This window comes from Phoca vitulina, unplaced genomic scaffold (genome assembly GCF_004348235.1).
Source record: "Phoca vitulina isolate PV1807 unplaced genomic scaffold, GSC_HSeal_1.0 scaffold65, whole genome shotgun sequence".
Taxonomy (NCBI): domain Eukaryota; kingdom Metazoa; phylum Chordata; class Mammalia; order Carnivora; family Phocidae; genus Phoca; species Phoca vitulina.
The window spans coordinates 2,248,481-2,265,792 of NW_022589768.1; the positions used below are offsets into that span (position 1 = coordinate 2,248,481).

Sequence of the window (17,312 nt, forward strand, 5' to 3'; positions counted from 1 at the left end):
TCTTAACATATATTGCATTATTTGTTTCAGAGGTACAGATCTGAGATTCAACAGTCTTGCACAATTCACAGCGCTTACCAGAGCACATACCCTCCCCAGTGTCTATCACGCAGCCATCCCATCCCTCCCACCCCAGCCCCCACTCCAGCAACCCTCAGTTTGTTTCCTGAGATTAAGAATTCCTCATATCAGTGAGGTCATATGATACATGTCTTTCTCTGATTGACTTATTTCGCTCAGCATAATACCCTCCAGTTCCATCCACGTCGTTGCAAATGGCAAGATCTCATTCCTTTTGATGGCTGCATAATATTCCATTGTATATATATACCACTTTTTCTTTATCCATTCATCTGTCGATGGACATCTTGGCTCTTTTAGGATGCACTCTTTAAACCATGATTGCCAAGCTCATTTCCTATTTTGGGACTGCTAGTTGCTTTTTTTTTTTTTATCATAAGTTTTTGCTTATTTCCCCCTTTAGAATAATTTCCTAGAAATGGAGTTTCAAAAGGCAACTACACCTTAGATTTTGATCTGTGCGGCCAAATTTAAGTAGCTAAGACTCCAAAAATGTGTATGAGTACCTTTCTTCGATCATAGCCCACACCATATTAAAATTTAACAATATATATTTGCTGTGGATTTTTCTCTATTCCCCTCTTCTCCGCCCCCCCCAACTTTTTTCTGGTCCTCTTCACACCCAGGACCGGCTACACGAGTTGCGGGGATCCGTGTAAGATGAAAGTGTGGGAACCTTGTTCAAACATTATTAAGAATTTCAAAATGGAGGCAGTGGGGCATTAAAGCCCAAGCCTAGGCCCCTCTAAGTGTGGGGTTCTGTGCGATTTCCCAGGTGCATGCCCATGAAGCCAGCCTTGCTTGTGCCCTGGACGCCAAGCAGACCCTGGCCCCTGGCCCCCTGGCCCCTGGCCCCCTGGTTTCCCGTGGAGCACCACCAGGAGACTGGAGGATGGAGGAGAAGCTGCCGGAGCATTTCTTCCCCGTTCCCTCTGCCTCCGTGCTGTGGTCCTGGCAGGCTGTGTCTGGCTGGGACTAGACACCAGGTCAGGGTGGCCCGCCTTCCGTGGACCCAGCACCCACTGGGCTCTGGGAAGGCACCTGCCAGTTCCCGGGTACCTGGATGCCTTCGCTGTCTTCCTAAACCCTGTCCACCCTTTGTACACGGCCCTTCATTCGTTCCTCTCAGGGGCCTCGTGGGCTCGCACCTGACTGGTTCGCTGGCCCCGAAAACCAGCCTCTTTACACAGCTGCCTTAAACGTTCCTTTGTTTATCCCTTTCTCTTTTGGGGGGAGTCCACCTATTTTTCTCTCGGGGCGATCAGTTTTAGCATTAATTTATAAAAAGCCTCTTAGTTACATTAATATTTGGCTGTCATATTTGTGGGACATACTTTCTTCAGTTTATCGTCTTTCTTTTAAGTCTTTTTTTAACATAAAGATAAGAATATCTTTATATAATTAAACCTATAGATTTTTTTCCTTCCTAGTAATGTTAAAGTTTCTTCCACATCCAGAGAGCAATTAAATATTTGCCTATGTTTCTAATTTTTAAACAATTTGCCTTTTTTTAAAAAAGCCTACTATATCCATCATTAATGTTTGCTGTTTGATGTGAAGCAAGAATCTAAACGTGTTTTTAAGTTGGGTCCAGCATGGCTTACCGGTGGTCAGTTTCTGCCCGCCTTTCGTTGTATTCTTTCTGCTTGTTTGTTTTGTCTCTTGGAAATGATGTGCGGTTAGATCTTGAAAGCAAACGTGGCCATCTCTTTAAGGAGAGACGTTCAGGCCAATGGTGTTAGTTTTACAATTAATATTTGGTTTCACTTTTCTGCTTTTTATACTTTGTTATTATCACTTGTTTGTTCCCTGCTTCTTGTTCTGGGTGTATGCCTAAATGTTGCAGCGATTTGGAAAGTGTTTCCAATTTTTAACCCCACTACATTTGGTTTCCTTTACGTGATGTTAATTAATTAATCAGTTGGGTTTCATTAATTAAGGAATACCTGAGGCTCTATTTTCCAAGTTGCCCCCCCTTTGGAAAATGGTGTTCTGCACCCCTCGTCTCTTTCCCTGTTTATTTTTCCATTCCGTAATTCAACTTCACCGTAACTTGCAAAGTCGTATTACTATTGCACAATCATCACAATGTACAGTTTCCCTTTCAAGAGTTACTTGACCACGTTTTCAATGAACTCAATCAATGCTGTATGTGTAATTTGCGATGGTAATCTTGACCTGTTTCCTTGCGGCGGGAGCACGTCCACGAGCCATTTGCAGACCAGTCCGTGCTTAGGGGACCCGCTCTGTCCAGACCCCGGGGCCTGGGTCCATGCTGACCCCAGCTCCGTGGTGGGAGTGGGAACCGCTCTCGGGCTGCCTGGTGGCAGGGGGCTGGGGGGCAGAGGCGGGGCTGGTGCGGCCTGGGCTGTCCCCCTGCGCCTGCCCGTGGCTTTGGGGTGGCTCTGAGGGTGTTCTCAGCGGACATTTGCGTGTTGAGAGCGCACGTGACTTCTTCCGTTTCTCCTCTTGTGCTTTAGGTGTTAATCCCTGCTGCGCCGGAGATACCGATTTCCCGATGATCAAGAAATCTGCAGCTTGCACAGACCGGCAGCCCTACTCCCTCTGCAGCAGCCGGAAGTCTCTCTCTCAACAGCTCGACTGTCCAGCAGGAAGGGCTGCCGTAAGGATGGAGGGGAGAAGGGGGACGGGGAGGGGCCCGGACTCAGCAGCGGCGGGGTGGGCGGGGGCCGGCTAGTGGGTTTGTGTCCATGCAACTACTGAGGGGGGGCTGGCTAGAGGGAGTGGTCAGCTCCGGGCCGAGAAAGAAGCCCACAGCCGACGGTCCCCGTTGAGCGCCCCCGCGTGCGGCACGTCTATGCTGTTAGGAGCTGATGTGCAGTGAGCATTCCCGGTGAGCAGACCCCAAGCTCTGGCTTTATTCTACCTGCATCCTGACTCTAGGGGGTAGACAGGACAGGTGGGGGAAGCACGCACGTGCACGCGGCCAGTAGCAGACGGCCCTGGGGCTTGAAGTCGGACCTTCAGGACTCCGCAACCTGGGCTCTTAACCCTGTGCTACGGTGACGTGCTTTACACATGGCGCCCCTATTCATAAGCTCAGAAATGAATGTACTATTTGCCCCATTTTAGAGTGAAGAAACAGGAGCTTGGCCAGGTGAGTAGCTGTCTGAGTTCACACATCCTAAAACTTAAGGGACCAGGCAGAATTTGAGCCCAGCCCCGTGCGCTGCACACTGCGTGTCCTTCACGCTGTGGGCATCAGTTGGCAGGTCGGGGGCTCAGCAGACACGAAGCTCGGTGTCCCCAGCCTCCTCCTGCCGCTTCCCTAAGCCCCGGGCAGTGTAAGCCGAGCGTCGCAGGCTGCCACCACCACCACCCTGCACCCCGGTCTATAGCACCTTGTCCCTCTTCGTCTCCTCTCTAGCTCTGGAAAGCCTACCCCGTCCTTCAGACCCCTGCCTAACACTACCTCTGCTGGGAGCGCTCCTGACCCACCAGCTGCATGGGCCTCACACTTTTCCCAGTGCCCGTCCTGGGCGCCTGTCCTCTTACAGCCCTCCCGCCAGCAGAGCATGAGCGCTCCGAGGGAGGGCTCCGTAGGCAAGTGATGTTTGATTCTCCCTGCAGGGTACTCGGTAGTCCAGTAGATGCCTGCAAGTTTCATTTCCCTCTTCCCTTCCTTCCGTGGACTTAGTATGTCTTTCATTTGCAAACTGGGAGCATCGGGGTCCCAGGGTTAGGAAAAGATGACACTCAAAGTGGCAGATGATTTTAACATAAGAGGAGACAGGCAGAAAATGGTTAAGTCACTTCCTCAAGGTCACCAGCTGGTCCTTGGCAGAGCCAGGGAAAGAACCCAAGGCAGCGGGGCTCGATTCTCAGCTCTGACCCATAGTCCAAGCTCTACTGTCCCCCTCCGAGTGGCTTCCTGCGGCACACGGGGTGTCTGTCTCTCTGGCACGTTCTGCTTCTCCGGCACAAGTCACCCGTCTGCCTCCCCTGCGATTTATGCTCTGAGTTTTAAAATCTCCCTGTTCCTTGCCCCCCCACTCCGTGCCCGGGGCAAGGAGGGCTCTCAGCACGGTGTCTTGAATCAGACACAGTCTGCTGAGGGCATTCTGGGTGGCTGGGGTCCCCGCCTCTGTTTGAGACTTTGGCCATAGGACTCACTGCCCCGGGGCAGCGTGGTCTGGGATGCACTCCGCACCTGCCGTCGGGTCAGGCCTCAGGGGGCTGCCAGATGCTGGTCTGCAGGGAGATAGGACTCAGCAAGGCTGAAACCACCCAGTCCCTCTCCACCAGCCTCCCACCACGCCTCATCAACCACGCGCGGGGGTCATGTCGTGCCCTCCCCCCCCCAGGAGAGGGGGTCCGGGCCCTCTCCCTGCCCCTGAGGTGTGTGCTGGGGCAGTTCTGTCAGCTCACCCCTCCCCACCCGCCTCCCTCCTGCAGGGCACCTCGAGACCTGCACGGTCGCTCAGCACAGCTCAGCTCGCACAGCCCTCGGGAGGCCTCCAGGCTTCCGTCATTTCCAACGTCGTGCTGATGAAGGGCCAGGCCAAGGTAAGCAAGGGCCGTTGCCAACAGAAACTGCTGGATGGACCCCAGCCCCCAAGGAGCTGTCCTGTCCAGGGAAGGACGGAGCGAGGCCTGGAGATGCCGGCTGCTAGTGTGAGCGTCGCCAAGTCCCCGGGGAGGCTTGGGGAGGGCCTCCAGGCCTGCCTGACCTGTGCAGGTCACCGCGGGGCAGCTGTCAGCCGACTTGTTCTCGGCATGGCATTTCCTAGAAGTGAGTTTCACTGGGTGATTAAATTCAAATCCTTTAAGTCCATTCAAGCTGCTATCACAAAAACACGGACGAGACGGCTTAGCTAGCACCTCTCACCGTTCTGGAGCCTGGAAGTCCATGGTTAAGGTGGTGGCAGATTTGGTGTCCGTTGAGGACAACTTTCCTGGTGGGTGGACGGGGCCTTCTGTCCGTGTGGGCACCGGGCACGTGGCGAGGGGCGAGGGAGCGCTCTGGGGTCTTCTCCATAAGGACACCCATCCGCTCGCGAGGGCTCCAAACTGTGACCTGCTCCCCTCGCAAAGGCTCCAGCTCGCACACGAAGTTTGGGGAGGACACAGACGTTCGGTCCACGTGTCTCCACCCACTTTGTATATCTACACTGATTTCTGCCGCACGACTGAGAAATCCTGAAAGGAAGGACGAGGCAGAGGTGGTGGAGGAACAGCCCAAATGTCTCTCTGTGTTCCCTCCAGAACATTCTGGAATAGACACGGGCAGTTGCTGCAAAGTTCACAGATGAGCCGAAGTAACCCCGATGCTTAAATAGTGGAAGAGTGGGTTTTTGGTTTTTGGTTTTAAATCCCCCTACTATAACTTGGGCGCGTAGTGTGAGGGGAAGATGCTCCCTGCTGGTTGCTTCCTTTCTGGTCCGGGGAGGGGCCCCCCGCACGCCTGGGTCCTCTCTCCCCTCCTCCCCTCCCCTCCCCTCCCGGGAGCTCAGCAGAGACATGAATGAGGAGACCCTGTTGCTCCTCTCATCACAAGACAAACCCTCTCCACGCTGACTTTGCTCCTAACAGCCTGGCTTTCTGACTACTAAATCACGATGCTGGGATTTAGGTAGAGGTATTTAAAAAATAGTTGGCTTTTAAATCGCTTGCAATGCTCAGAAGAAAGCAAAGGGCGCCAAAGCTCATGCAAAGAGGACTGGAAATGGTTTAATTGATCCCCGTGTCTGCACGTTCACTAAATCACATGTAGTCACGGGGCTGACCGAGCCGGCCTGCAGGGGCCGGGGGACGGAGCCAGGTGCAGGGTGTTGGATGCCCGGCGGGGTGGTGCGTTCAGGCGCAGGCAGGCCTCCCACTGTCCGCCTCACACAACCTGTGCCCCGAAGGAAGGCCCCATGGTCGAGGATGGCAAGTAGGAGCGGGGCGAGGGCTGAGCTCGGGAGGAGGAAGCAGAGCTAGAAGGCTCTATACGTGCTTGAGCTAGAGTCACAGGCGAATCTTTGGGCAACAGGGCAGCTCTGGAAACCCAGGCACTGTGCTAAGGGCTTGGCAAGCATGCCTCTTGCAACGGTGGTGACGGCCCCGGGGTCACCTCCCTTTTCCTGCCCAGGACACTGAGGGTCTGGGAGGACGCAGGACTTGCTCAGGGTCGCTTGGTTAGTTAGCAGCCAAACTTAGACAACGACCCAAGACTTCCCGACTCCTGGGCCTCGTTCTCACCGGGGCGGGCAGACTTGGAGTCTGCAGGAGTTACCTCAGCCCGGAGAAGCTGGGGTCCACGGAAGAGCCCGGAAGCCACGCCTCCCTCTCCTTCTTCTTTTCTACCATTTGTCTCTCCTACCTGGAACACGCACCCTCACCAGAAGCCTAGAACAGTACCACGTCCGCGGGGCTTCCCTGCCTGGTTCCCTACGGCATCTGCGGATGGGTGCCGGGCCGGCCGTGGCTCTGGCACGGGGGTGATGCCCCTGAGCAGCGATGCTCTTACAATGGTGGCCATGCCCACGGGGTCCGCCCAGAAGCCAAGCTGTGAACCCCTGCCCGGCACGCCTGCAAGCTGGGCCCAAAGACCCAGCTGCCACCTGGCATGTGTCCTGGCTCCATGACGCACGTCACCTGAGCACCTGCCAGAGGCCGGGCCCCGGCACACCGGATTTGTTCACTGCCTGCAGGGAGCTGAGAGTCTAGAAGGAAGCCCATCGAGACCCCAGCTGAGCCTTCCTGGGAAGCAGGGAGCTCCTCGGTCACCGACAAACCAAGCCAGCATGTGTGAATTTCCTCTTCCAGTGCAGATATCGCTCACACCTTTCGCTTGCTCATCTGCCTCTGGCTTTGTCTCTGCTGCCATTGGGACCGTCTCCTGGGCCCCCTGAGCTCCAACCAGACCACGGGCCGGTGCTGTGAGCTCCTGGGGCGTTTGTCAGCTCATGACCCAGTAGAGGGGGCTCAGGGTCACAGCAATGTCTTTAAAAAGGGGAGGGTGGGATGCAAAACAGAAGGGAAATGAACGGCCCTTGGCAGGAGAAGGGGTGCTTCCTCCAGTGCAAGCTGCCATAATTATTCCCGCAGGCTTTTGTTGCTTGGGATCTCCTTGAATTTTCAAACACAACCCTGTGAGTTAGATTGTGAGCATCATTTTACAAGGGGCTAACCCGGGGCTCGGAGACAGAATTGCCAGCAAGAGGGGCTGAGCCAGGGCTCAGCGCCGTCCGGGGATCTCGGGCCACATCCCTGGTTCTGTGTCAGGACATCAGACCCGCGGGAGAGCTCTCGACCCCATGCAGCCCAGTCTGGGCTTGAAGTCCTGGTTTTCCCCGTTCTTTTGTGAAGTCCAGAGGTGTGTGAGACCAAGGGCACCTGTCTCCTCCCTGGGGCCTTGGCTCAGGGCTGGGGCAGGCCCTTGGCAAACGTCAGCCCAGGGAATAGCGTGGACCACTCCTAATGCTGCCTCTCTCCTCTTCTCCCCCCAGGGCCTGGGCTTCAGCATCGTTGGGGGAAAGGACAGCATTTATGGCCCCATCGGAATTTACGTCAAAACTATCTTTGCGGGGGGAGCGGCGGCAGCCGACGGAAGGCTGCAGGAAGGTAGATCTCCCGTGTCTCACTGGCTGAGGTTTGAGGATTCAGACAGAATGGCTAGGCCATAGAAGAGAGTGGACAGCAAAATGCATCTCCTATCCCCGCCAGGACCGTGGTGACAGGCACTTTGCTGGGGGTGTTTGCACTCAGTCCAGGTCCTGTAGCTGGCCCGGGATGGAGGTCTGAGCTGTCTGCGTCCCTTCCCTTCTTCTCCAAGGGCCCCTCCCTGTTGCTGATGCCCCTGCCACCCCATCCCTTCCCTCTGCCCTCCCTGACCTGCAACCACAGGAAACCAGGCCTTGTGCTTCTAATGCGTCTGAGCAACATTCTCTGTGAGGCCACTGTGCTCTCGGCTCTAGGAATAGAGAGAATGATCAGATGTGATCTCTCTTTTGAAGAGCTCACAGTCCAGCAGCTCCTGGGGCCAGGAGAAACCCCTGCATCCTGATGGTTAAGCGGCCTGGGGAGCAGAGCTGCCTCCTGAGAGCCCTTCCCGTCTTCCTATCCTGGAGGGCTGGGGTTTTCTCCCCACCCCGATGGCCCCCCAAAGTCACTTTTGGAGTGTTGGACCAACAGGCTTGGCCCAAGGACATTCCCAAATTTCAACCAGGGGGAGAAATTCAGGGGCAGGCAGCCCCCGAGCCGAGGGCAGCCCCTGCAGGCTAGACACTGGATTCCACACGGGATGCTTGAGAGAGGCGATTTCGCAGTGTCCCCACCCTTCTCCGCCAGGCCAGTTTCTGTACGCTGTGCTGGGAGCCTGAGCCCCTTTAAGAACCTAACTTGTTTAGGGCAGGGTTGGTAAGCTCCAGCCAAATTCGGCCCGCCAACTATCATCGTGCTGCTCACAAATAAAGAATGGTTTTCATGCTTCTAAATGGCTGGAAAAAAGTCAAAGGAATTTATGATTCTTTTGTGGCAAGCGAAAACTGCATAAAATTCAAATTTCAGGACCCGCAGAAAAGCTTTAGGGGGATGCAGCCAGGTGCACGGCTCACTCACTTACCCGTGGTCGGAAGCTGCTTTTGTGCTTGCGATGGCTGTCTTGTGTAGCGTGACAGAGGGCCCGTGACCAGCAGAGCTTACCGTATTTACTCTCTGGCCCTTCACAGGACAAGTTTGCTGACACCAGCGTTATGCAAGATAAGGCATACGGATTTTACCGAGGGGGCAGTGGGGAGTCTTTGAAGGTTTTTGTAATTTGGGAGGGACCAGCTATGCCCAGGTTCTTAGGTGATTCGGGAAGCAGGGTGTCGGATGAAGTGGGCTGGCAGGAGACCAGAGGCAGGCAGCCTGCAGAGAGGCTGTTGAAAGAGCCAGGCTCCAGCTCTCCAGGGTCTGCGCTGTCTCTCTAGGAGGAGGATGGTGCAGAGGAGACTCCCTGGAGGCGGGCGTGAAGGGAGGCCAGAGAAAATGCTCCTGGCCTTAGGAAACTTACCCGCAGTAGGACCAGGTGACAGAGGAGGGGGACAAGGAAGGCCAAGGAGGATGCTTTGGGTTCAGCCACGGCGTGCAGGGCAAGGCATGTAGGCGGCCACTAGGTGGAGCTGTGCTGCAGCCCAGGGAGGGAGCTGGGCTGAGTGTAGATTTGGGGGTCTGGACACCTGGAAAATACCTGAGTTATAGAGCAGGTGAAGGAAGGAGGGAAGAAGGGAGGGAGAGGAGGGCAGAGGCACGGTTCTAGGGGAATCGCTAAATCAAGAGGCAAGTAAAGAAGAGGGATCAATGAGACAAAGGGAGAAAAGTGAAATCAGAATCTTGAGAATGTGCCAGTGTTTGATGATCTTTTGTACTTTTCCGTGTTTAAATAAAAGGCGGGGGAGGAGTTGAGATGGCAAGAAAAAGGGTACTGTGTTCTGTATTCTTTACAGAATGCAAGCCTGCTTGAGTTAAGCTTCTTTATCCCCCCTGAGTATTTGTTTCTCTTCGTTAATAGCGATCATAAAAATTCAGCGGGAAAGACATTCAGCTAGTCTACCTATAGTCCCTGATTCTAGCCTCAAATGATTGACCAGATCACCTGTTGTATCTCTTTCAAAGTCAAGTTTTAGAATCTGCCCTTGAGTTCATGAGGTACATCTGGTCGCAACAAAATTTTGGCGCCCAGATTAAGGCTGACGATGTTTTATTTGCATAACCCTTCCCCAAAATATGATTGTGTAGGATTTATTTGGCAAAACCGAGGTTAATCACTTTCCACCAGATATGGCCAAAGAAAGGCCAGGACTCTCCAAAGAGCCCAGAGTTGGGCTATGTAGTTCTGTTAGGGTTGACAAGAGAGTCCAGCCCATCATGTCATTAAGAATGGTCATTTCTCAAGAAATAAACCCCCATGTTCACTGCAGCATTATTTACAATAGCCAAGATAGGGAAGCAACCCAAGTGTCCATCGATGGATGAATGGATAAAAATATGGCGCATATGTATATAATGGACTATTACTCAGCCATAAAAAATAATGAAATCTTGCCATTTGTGACAATATAGATGGACCTAGAGGGTATTATTCTAAGTGAAATAAGTCAGACAGAGAAAGGCAAATACCATAGGATTTCACTCATATGTGGAATCTAAACAACAAAACAAATGAGCAAGCACACAAACGTCAACAACAAAAACAGAAACTGACTCGACTTCAGAGAACAAACTGGGGTTGCCAGAGGAGAAGGGGGAGTGAAGTAGGTGATGGGGATCAAGAGGTACAAACTTCCAGTTGTAAAATAAAGAAGTCATGGGGATGAAAAGTACAGCATAGGGAACACAGTCAATGATATTGTCATGACTTTGGGCGGTGACAGATGGCGACCCCACTTATCTTGGTGAGCAGTTTGTAATGTATATAATTGTCGAGTCCTTATGTTGCACACCTAAAACTGATCTCTCAACTGTGCTTCAGTTTAAAAACATAAGTAGAGGAAGGCATTTAACTGATGGTGCACCCAGAGCATCATTGAGGGTCACCGCTTTTAATCAATCAATCAATCAATCGATCTCTTGTCCATGACGGAAAAAAGAATGGTCATTTCTGAAATATGTTCTTCGTCTATTCTTCCTTCAGACATATTAGTTATATTTTGATTATTTTTTAAATTTGTCTGTTTCTACTCCACTTGGCTCTCCTAAGTAAAAGGATGGGTTCTTTCAGTTTGGGTCTAATTCTGGCAGCTTCACAGGTGACGCTGATTTGAATCCTGTGTCCAGCCCACTTACACCCTTTATTTTCGGCACATAGATGTGTTGGATAAAGTAGCTCATCTAAACTTTGAATTGAAGTATGGCAGACTTAGGAGTTGATGATGTAGGGGCCCATGGAGCTGGTGCCCATAGGACCAGGATTTAGCTGCCCACATGGACAGGAGATGCGGATTTGGGTCCCTGGGAACCTCTGAGAACCTGCATGAAGCCTATGAGAACCTGCATGAAGCTGCCCTATGAGAGGCCATCGAGCCCCAGGGAAGCAGTGGGGAAACCTCACTTTGCCCATGGTTCTTGGGTGTGGGGAAAAGACGTCTCCCCACAGGCAAAGGAAGACCCAAGCCAGTATCATGTATGTGTGTCCTGGGCACATTCATATCCCTACTGACTACAGGACGCCCCAAGCTGAGACCCTAACCTCAACACTAGTCCTGAAGCAGTGAAGCCTTGGGCTGGCCCCTGGAGATAAAGGAAATGCTCCTGCCCAGCAGCTTGGGGTTTTCGGGAATCCCCGAGAAAAATCGGCCCCAGAAAAAGGAGTTTGACACAAAGACCCCACAGGAAGTGGGGAAACATCCCTTATTAGTGAGCATCAGTGGGAATAACAGACAGGAGGATTAGCCCACAAAAACCCAAGATCACAGAACAATCTAAAAGACACTGTAGAATTACTATTTTTGGTTATGCATTTTTAATTTCTTTTTAAATTTTAATTCCAGTTAACATAAAGTGTTGCATTAGTTTCAGGTGTATGATAGAGTGATTCAACACTTCCATGCTTCACTGGGTGCTCCTCACTCCTTCATCACTCCTTCATCCCCATCACCTGTCTCCCCTATCTCCCACCCACGTCCCCGTTGGTGACCAGCAGTGTACTCTCTACAGTTAAGAGTCTGTTTCTTGGTTCGTCTCTTTTTCTCCTTATTTGTTTATTTTGTTTCCTAAATTTCACATATGAGTGAAATCATATGGTATTTTCGTTCTCGGACTGACTTATTTCACTTAGCATCATACTCTCTAGCTCCATTCGTGTTGTTGCAAATGGCAGGATTTCATTCTTCTTATAGCTGAGTAATATTCCATTGTGTATATATACACCACCTCTTCTTTATCCATCCATCAGTCCATGGACATCTGGGCGGGTTCCATAATTTGGCTGTTGTAGATAATGATGTGAATAAACATAGAGGTGCATGTATCCCTTTTGCATTCGTATCTTTGTATTTTTTAGAATTGCTATGTTTAAAGAGATCTTTGAAAAGGTAAAAGAGGGAATAGGAACAACCAAAAAAGAACAGAACACGGTGAAAAAAAATCTTGTAGGGAGCAAAAGGCAAGTCATCGAAATAAGAAGCTCAGTGGCCAGCTCAAACCGCAGATGAAACACCGCTGGAAGGAGAATCGGGGAGCTGGACATGGTCCAGCGGGCTGCACAGAGCGATGGAGAACAGGGTGAGCGTCAGAGAAACATGGAGGGTGAGCAGGACCGAAGGGAAGATGAGTTCTAGAAAGGAAGGGCAGCGTGCAAGAGGGGAGACTAGACAGTGGCTAAGAATTTTCCAGAATCATTTTAAGGCATGAAACTTCCATGTGAGGAAGCACCCTAGGACATCACGGTGGGCCTTCAGACCACCAAAGACAAAGGCAAAAGCATCTTTCAAACAACCAGAGAGAAGGGGCGGGTGATCTGCACTGGGCCCAGAGTGAGGGGGCAGCAGACTCACCTGCGAACAACCAGGCCAGAGTCTGTGTGGGGAACTGTCCTTGCATCTGAAATGCCCAGTGCGGCGCTGGATGCAGAGAGAGTGCTCCTTCTTTGTGTGTTGAATACATTTAGTGCAGGGGAGACATGGGTTTTCCGTCCCTGTAAAAATGGATTTCCGGATACAGAAAAAATGAGTCTATTAGGCATATCTGGGAGGGAATGGCTTGCAGTAAAAAGTCCGGAGTCATGGGTCAGCACCCACGGGCCGTGCTGTGACAGTTAGTGGAGGATGTGGGAAATAAAGGCATCAGGGGCTGAGAGAGGCGGGCCAAGAAGGTGGGAGCAGTGCACTGTGGTGACGAAACATGGGGCAGCAAGCTCTGCACGCAGACACGCTGTGGGAAAGGCATCTGGGAATGAGCCCTGGGAACACGTGGCCTGAGGGTCAGGGAGGCAGGAGGGCAGGGGCTGAACCCAAGGTGGGCAGGACAGGTCAGGCCGGGCCTTGTGTGCCAGCCGAGGACCCTGGATCTGCCCCCAAAAGAGAGGAAGGGCCTCAGAAGGCCGGTCACTGCTGCCCACCTGCCCCCCAGGGGGAGAGCCCCAGGCTGGGAAGTCTTCTCCCGGGCTGTGTGCGTGGACGCCCCTCACCGGGCCACACTCCTCTCTGCTTTCCTGACAGGGGATGAAATTCTGGAACTCAACGGTGAATCGATGGCTGGACTCACACATCAGGATGCTTTGCAGAAGTTCAAGGTGACCGCTTGTTATCAGTACATTGCCAGACTCCGGGGCTTCGGGCAAAGGAACCAAGCATGACCCTCCTTCACTCAAACCTGCAAATTGAAACTGTGGGATCCTTGACGTGGGGCGCCCCGCTGGTGCGGGTCTGGGCACAGTGTTATAAAAAAGACCTGGCTCAGAAAATACGAGTGTAATCAGGGGTGTTTCCACTATTTAAGATTTGTAGAACTGTTTTAAAACGCTCAACGTATTTATGTTGACAAATTTCCAGATCTGTTTGAAGTTTGTAAGGCAACCACGAGAAGAGGCTTTTAAGTCTCTGTGTAATCAGTTCGAGACTCCATCCATCCAGCACATGTGTGCACACATGCATATGTGTTAATATACGTCATGTGTCATCTGTGCAGAGACACGCAGGTGTATGTTGATTATACCACATGCACACGCACGCACACGCGTGCACACGGGTGGGCACGCATGCATGCACGCACATACAGACGCATGCGTGTGGGCACACGCAGCTGCTTAGCGCTACAGCACACGATCTCTTCCTTTCAGCAAGCCAAAAAAGGGCTCCTGACCCTCACGGTGAGAACCCGCCTGACGGCGCCCCACTCCCTGAGCAGCCACCTGTCTGCCCCGCTGAGCCGCTCCCTGAGCTCCAGCACTTGTACCACCAAAGACTGCAGCTCCTTCGGCCTGGGCAGCCCCGCGCCCCCCTCCAGCGCGGCCAAGCCCAACTACAGGGTCATGGTGGAGGTCTCTCTGCAGAAAGGTAGGGTGGCAGCGCCCCTCCTCCGCCGCCCCCTGCCTGGGCCTCCCACCCCCGAGGGGTCCCCGAGACTTTCCTCATCGGGAGGCAGTCCAAGGACAGGGCGGGGTGCTGTCTGCGAGAAGTTGTGGCCGCTCCTCTGTTTGTCTGCAGAAGCCCAGGACGCTCCACGCACCTTCAGTCCAGGTGTTGTGGTGCAGCGGGTACAATAGGACCAAGCAAGGCAGGCCCCAGTCTCACCCATAACACTGCGCACTGAGGAGGTGCCCCCTCGGGCACCTGCGCTCTTACCTGTGGCCGGAGAACTGAGGTCCTCCGAAGCTCGGTCACAAGCCCCCCGTGCTCTCTCCCGCTCTCCCTGGCAGAGGCTGGCGTGGGTCTGGGGATTGGCCTGTGCAGCGTGCCCTACTTCCAGTGCATCTCCGGCATTTTCATCCACACGCTGTCTCCCGGATCTGTGGCACATTTGGATGGACGGCTCCGGTATGTCCTCATTTCTGTTGTCGGGAAAACAAAACAAAACAAAACAAAACAAAAACACCCTGATTTACAGCAGAGGGAAGGAATTCCTTAGAAGGCCAGGAGATTCATCTGGAGACGAGATATTCAGAATGACCCAAGTGTGGCTCAGAGCCTTGCTCTTCAGACTGTGGTCCCTGGACCACTGGCATCGAAATCAGTTGGGAGTTTGTTAGAAATGCAGAATCTAGGGCTTCTCAGCAGACCTCCTGGAGTGGAATCTGCATCTTAGTAAGATCCTCAGGGACCTGTGTGCATGTCCTAGTGCAAGAGGCCGCATCTCAGGGAATTCCAGTCCGAAACAGAAAACATGAGGTGACCACACTTTAATTCCGATTTAACTAATACGGAATTTATAGTGACATCCGTAGGAGCTCCGGTGAGGTTTGCCTATGTGCCCTGTATGGAAAAAGAAGCTTACCAAGCCAATCAGTAGTATTAACTCAGTTTCTTGATGGCAGAAACAAAATATTGGCAGGCATTGCAGACTTATTTTGCTACAAAGAACTTCTAAGAGGAGCCCCGAATCTAAATTTTCTTTCCAGTAAGTGAGTTGGGTTCGGTAACATTTATCCCAGTCTAACTTGTTGTAATACTTCCAGCTCACGTATCTTCTCTCCCTGGGTTTGGGTTTTGCTACATCAGGAGAGTTTTGCCATATTTTTCAAGGTTTTCCTTCCTACAATTGCAGTGTATGCAAGGGCAAGCCATGCTCAGGACAGCGTCTTGATGGTGCTTCGAGTTAGAGATGGATTTGCCTTTGTCATGAGCAGGGCAGTGACGGCTGATTTGCTGAGCTGCTGTTTTCGCTTGGGACATAATGAGAGTCCCAGCATCGGCCTTAGCCCTAATCCCTTCGGACAGAGAGTCCTCTCTCCCAGACCTGCAGCTGGGTCGGGATTGTTCTGGACGCCTCTGCTTTCCTTGGCATGTGGGGCTATATGGCTGTGGCCTAGACCGCAGTGTGGGGGACAGTGACATCAGTCCCAGGACGCCTGTGTTCCAATCCCTGCCATGCCGATGATCAGCCAGGCCGGTGCTCAGCAAACTGCGGCCCACCACCTGCTTGTTTTTTTTTTTTTTAATAAAGTTTTATTGAAACACAGCCACACTCATTGGTTGACGCATTGTGGCTGCTGTTTTCATGCTACAGCATCAGGGTTGGGTGGTTGTGACAGAGATAGTGTGGCCTGCCAAGCCTAAAATACTTACTGTTTGGCCTCTTCCTGAAAGCTAGGTCTTATTGAGGAGATTATTTCACCCTCTGTGCCTCAGTTTCCCCATCTGTGAGACGAGGGGGTTGGATTGCACCATCCTCTGTGTATGGAAGCATCCCTCTTTTCTACCTCACTTTTTTTTTTCTGGTTACGTAACAGAACAAATCTGAATTTTCCATAACTCACTTCCCGTCTTACAATAAGAATGCGCTCCATACCTTCTCTCCTTACTTCTTTTTGCAAGGACTTCAGCTGCTCCCCAGTCCAGTTATTTCTTCTTTACCTCTTAGCACACAAAGTGTCCATCTTCCCTCCTAACCATTCTACAGATGGGAACGCTGAAGCCCGACGGTTGTGATTGGTTAAATCATGGTTAATTGGTTAATCGCTTAAATTGGTTCACCTACACCCTCAATCTTGATTAGGCATAGTTTAACAGGAGAAAAGGAGGAGGAAGATTACAGACTAAACTTTGTTCACGTTGTCCCACCCTGGGTATGAAACATCCCCCCCACTGTGGCTGCGCAGTGAGGGGGTGAGCAGGGCAATGCTTTGGTCTGTCCTCCTCTGAGGGTCAGTCGGGTGGCAAAGGAACTCTACTTATTGGTGTAATTTTTAGGTCTCATTGAACAGCCCTGCCAGGAGTGGGACTTCTGGGAAGGGAGCGTCTGAAAGCCATGTTGGTTAGCTTGCTGACGGCTTCCTGTGTATGCCTTCACAGGTTCGGTGATGAGATCGTGGAAATCAATGACTCCCCCGTGCGCTGCATGACGCTCAACGAAGTCTACGCGATCCTGAGTCACTGCAGTCCCGGGCCGGTCCCCATCATGGTCAGTCGTCATCCAGACCCACAGGTAACACGCCACCGGGGCATCTTCTTCCACCCAGGCTCACTCTTTCAGGACTCAGCTTCGAACAAGACATAGATGAGAGCAGGTGATGCTGGTTGGGTTTGGACTTGAATTTCCAAGACCCTGTTCCGAGTGTAATAACACGTGTCTGCAGCAGGGGTCCACTGGCAAACTCCTAGACACCAGAGACAATTGGCATGAGCTTAGGGGAGCTCTTGCAGCTGGGTTACAAGCTCGAGGGCAGGAAAATATAGACTCAGCACCCCTGCTAGAGATGCCATGAATCAGTCAACTCATCCGTGCATCTAGTGGGGACCCGTTATGTGATTGTCCAGCCCTGAGCAGATAGAGCTGAACAAGCCCTTCCACACAGTCCTGCCTCGGAAGCTCACGGTCTTGCTAGAGACACAGACACAGAAATAATTGCAATACGGAGTGATAAGTATTCTGCAAATAGAGAGCTACAGAAAGGAAGGTTGGATCAAGCAAGAAATACCAGAAGTTAGCTTGTTCCAGGCAAAGAATTTGAGGAAGGTCATTCCATGAAGTGGGGACACAAACTTCATTTGTAGAGTCACGAAGGGACCTGTCATAGGAGAGTGGCTTGTTCTCGGGGGGCTGGCATGTGGGTACTGGGTGGAGAGGCCAAGGATCCAGGTGGGCAT

The 17,312-nt window shown here is 52.2% G+C and overlaps 1 protein-coding gene across 1 annotated transcript in view; it reads left to right on the top strand.

The window, feature by feature from the left end:
• IL16 (interleukin 16) overlaps nucleotides 1-17,312 on the top strand; it is a 91,828-nt gene that overhangs the window by 54,163 nt on the left and 20,353 nt on the right. The window contains exons 4-10 of the mRNA XM_032392063.1: nucleotides 2,562-2,704; nucleotides 4,498-4,608; nucleotides 7,536-7,650; nucleotides 13,227-13,300; nucleotides 13,847-14,063; nucleotides 14,426-14,543; nucleotides 16,518-16,650. Of these exons, the coding sequence (XP_032247954.1) occupies nucleotides 2,562-2,704; nucleotides 4,498-4,608; nucleotides 7,536-7,650; nucleotides 13,227-13,300; nucleotides 13,847-14,063; nucleotides 14,426-14,543; nucleotides 16,518-16,650 (911 nt within the window). The remainder of the gene's footprint in view (nucleotides 1-2,561; nucleotides 2,705-4,497; nucleotides 4,609-7,535; nucleotides 7,651-13,226; nucleotides 13,301-13,846; nucleotides 14,064-14,425; nucleotides 14,544-16,517; nucleotides 16,651-17,312) is intronic.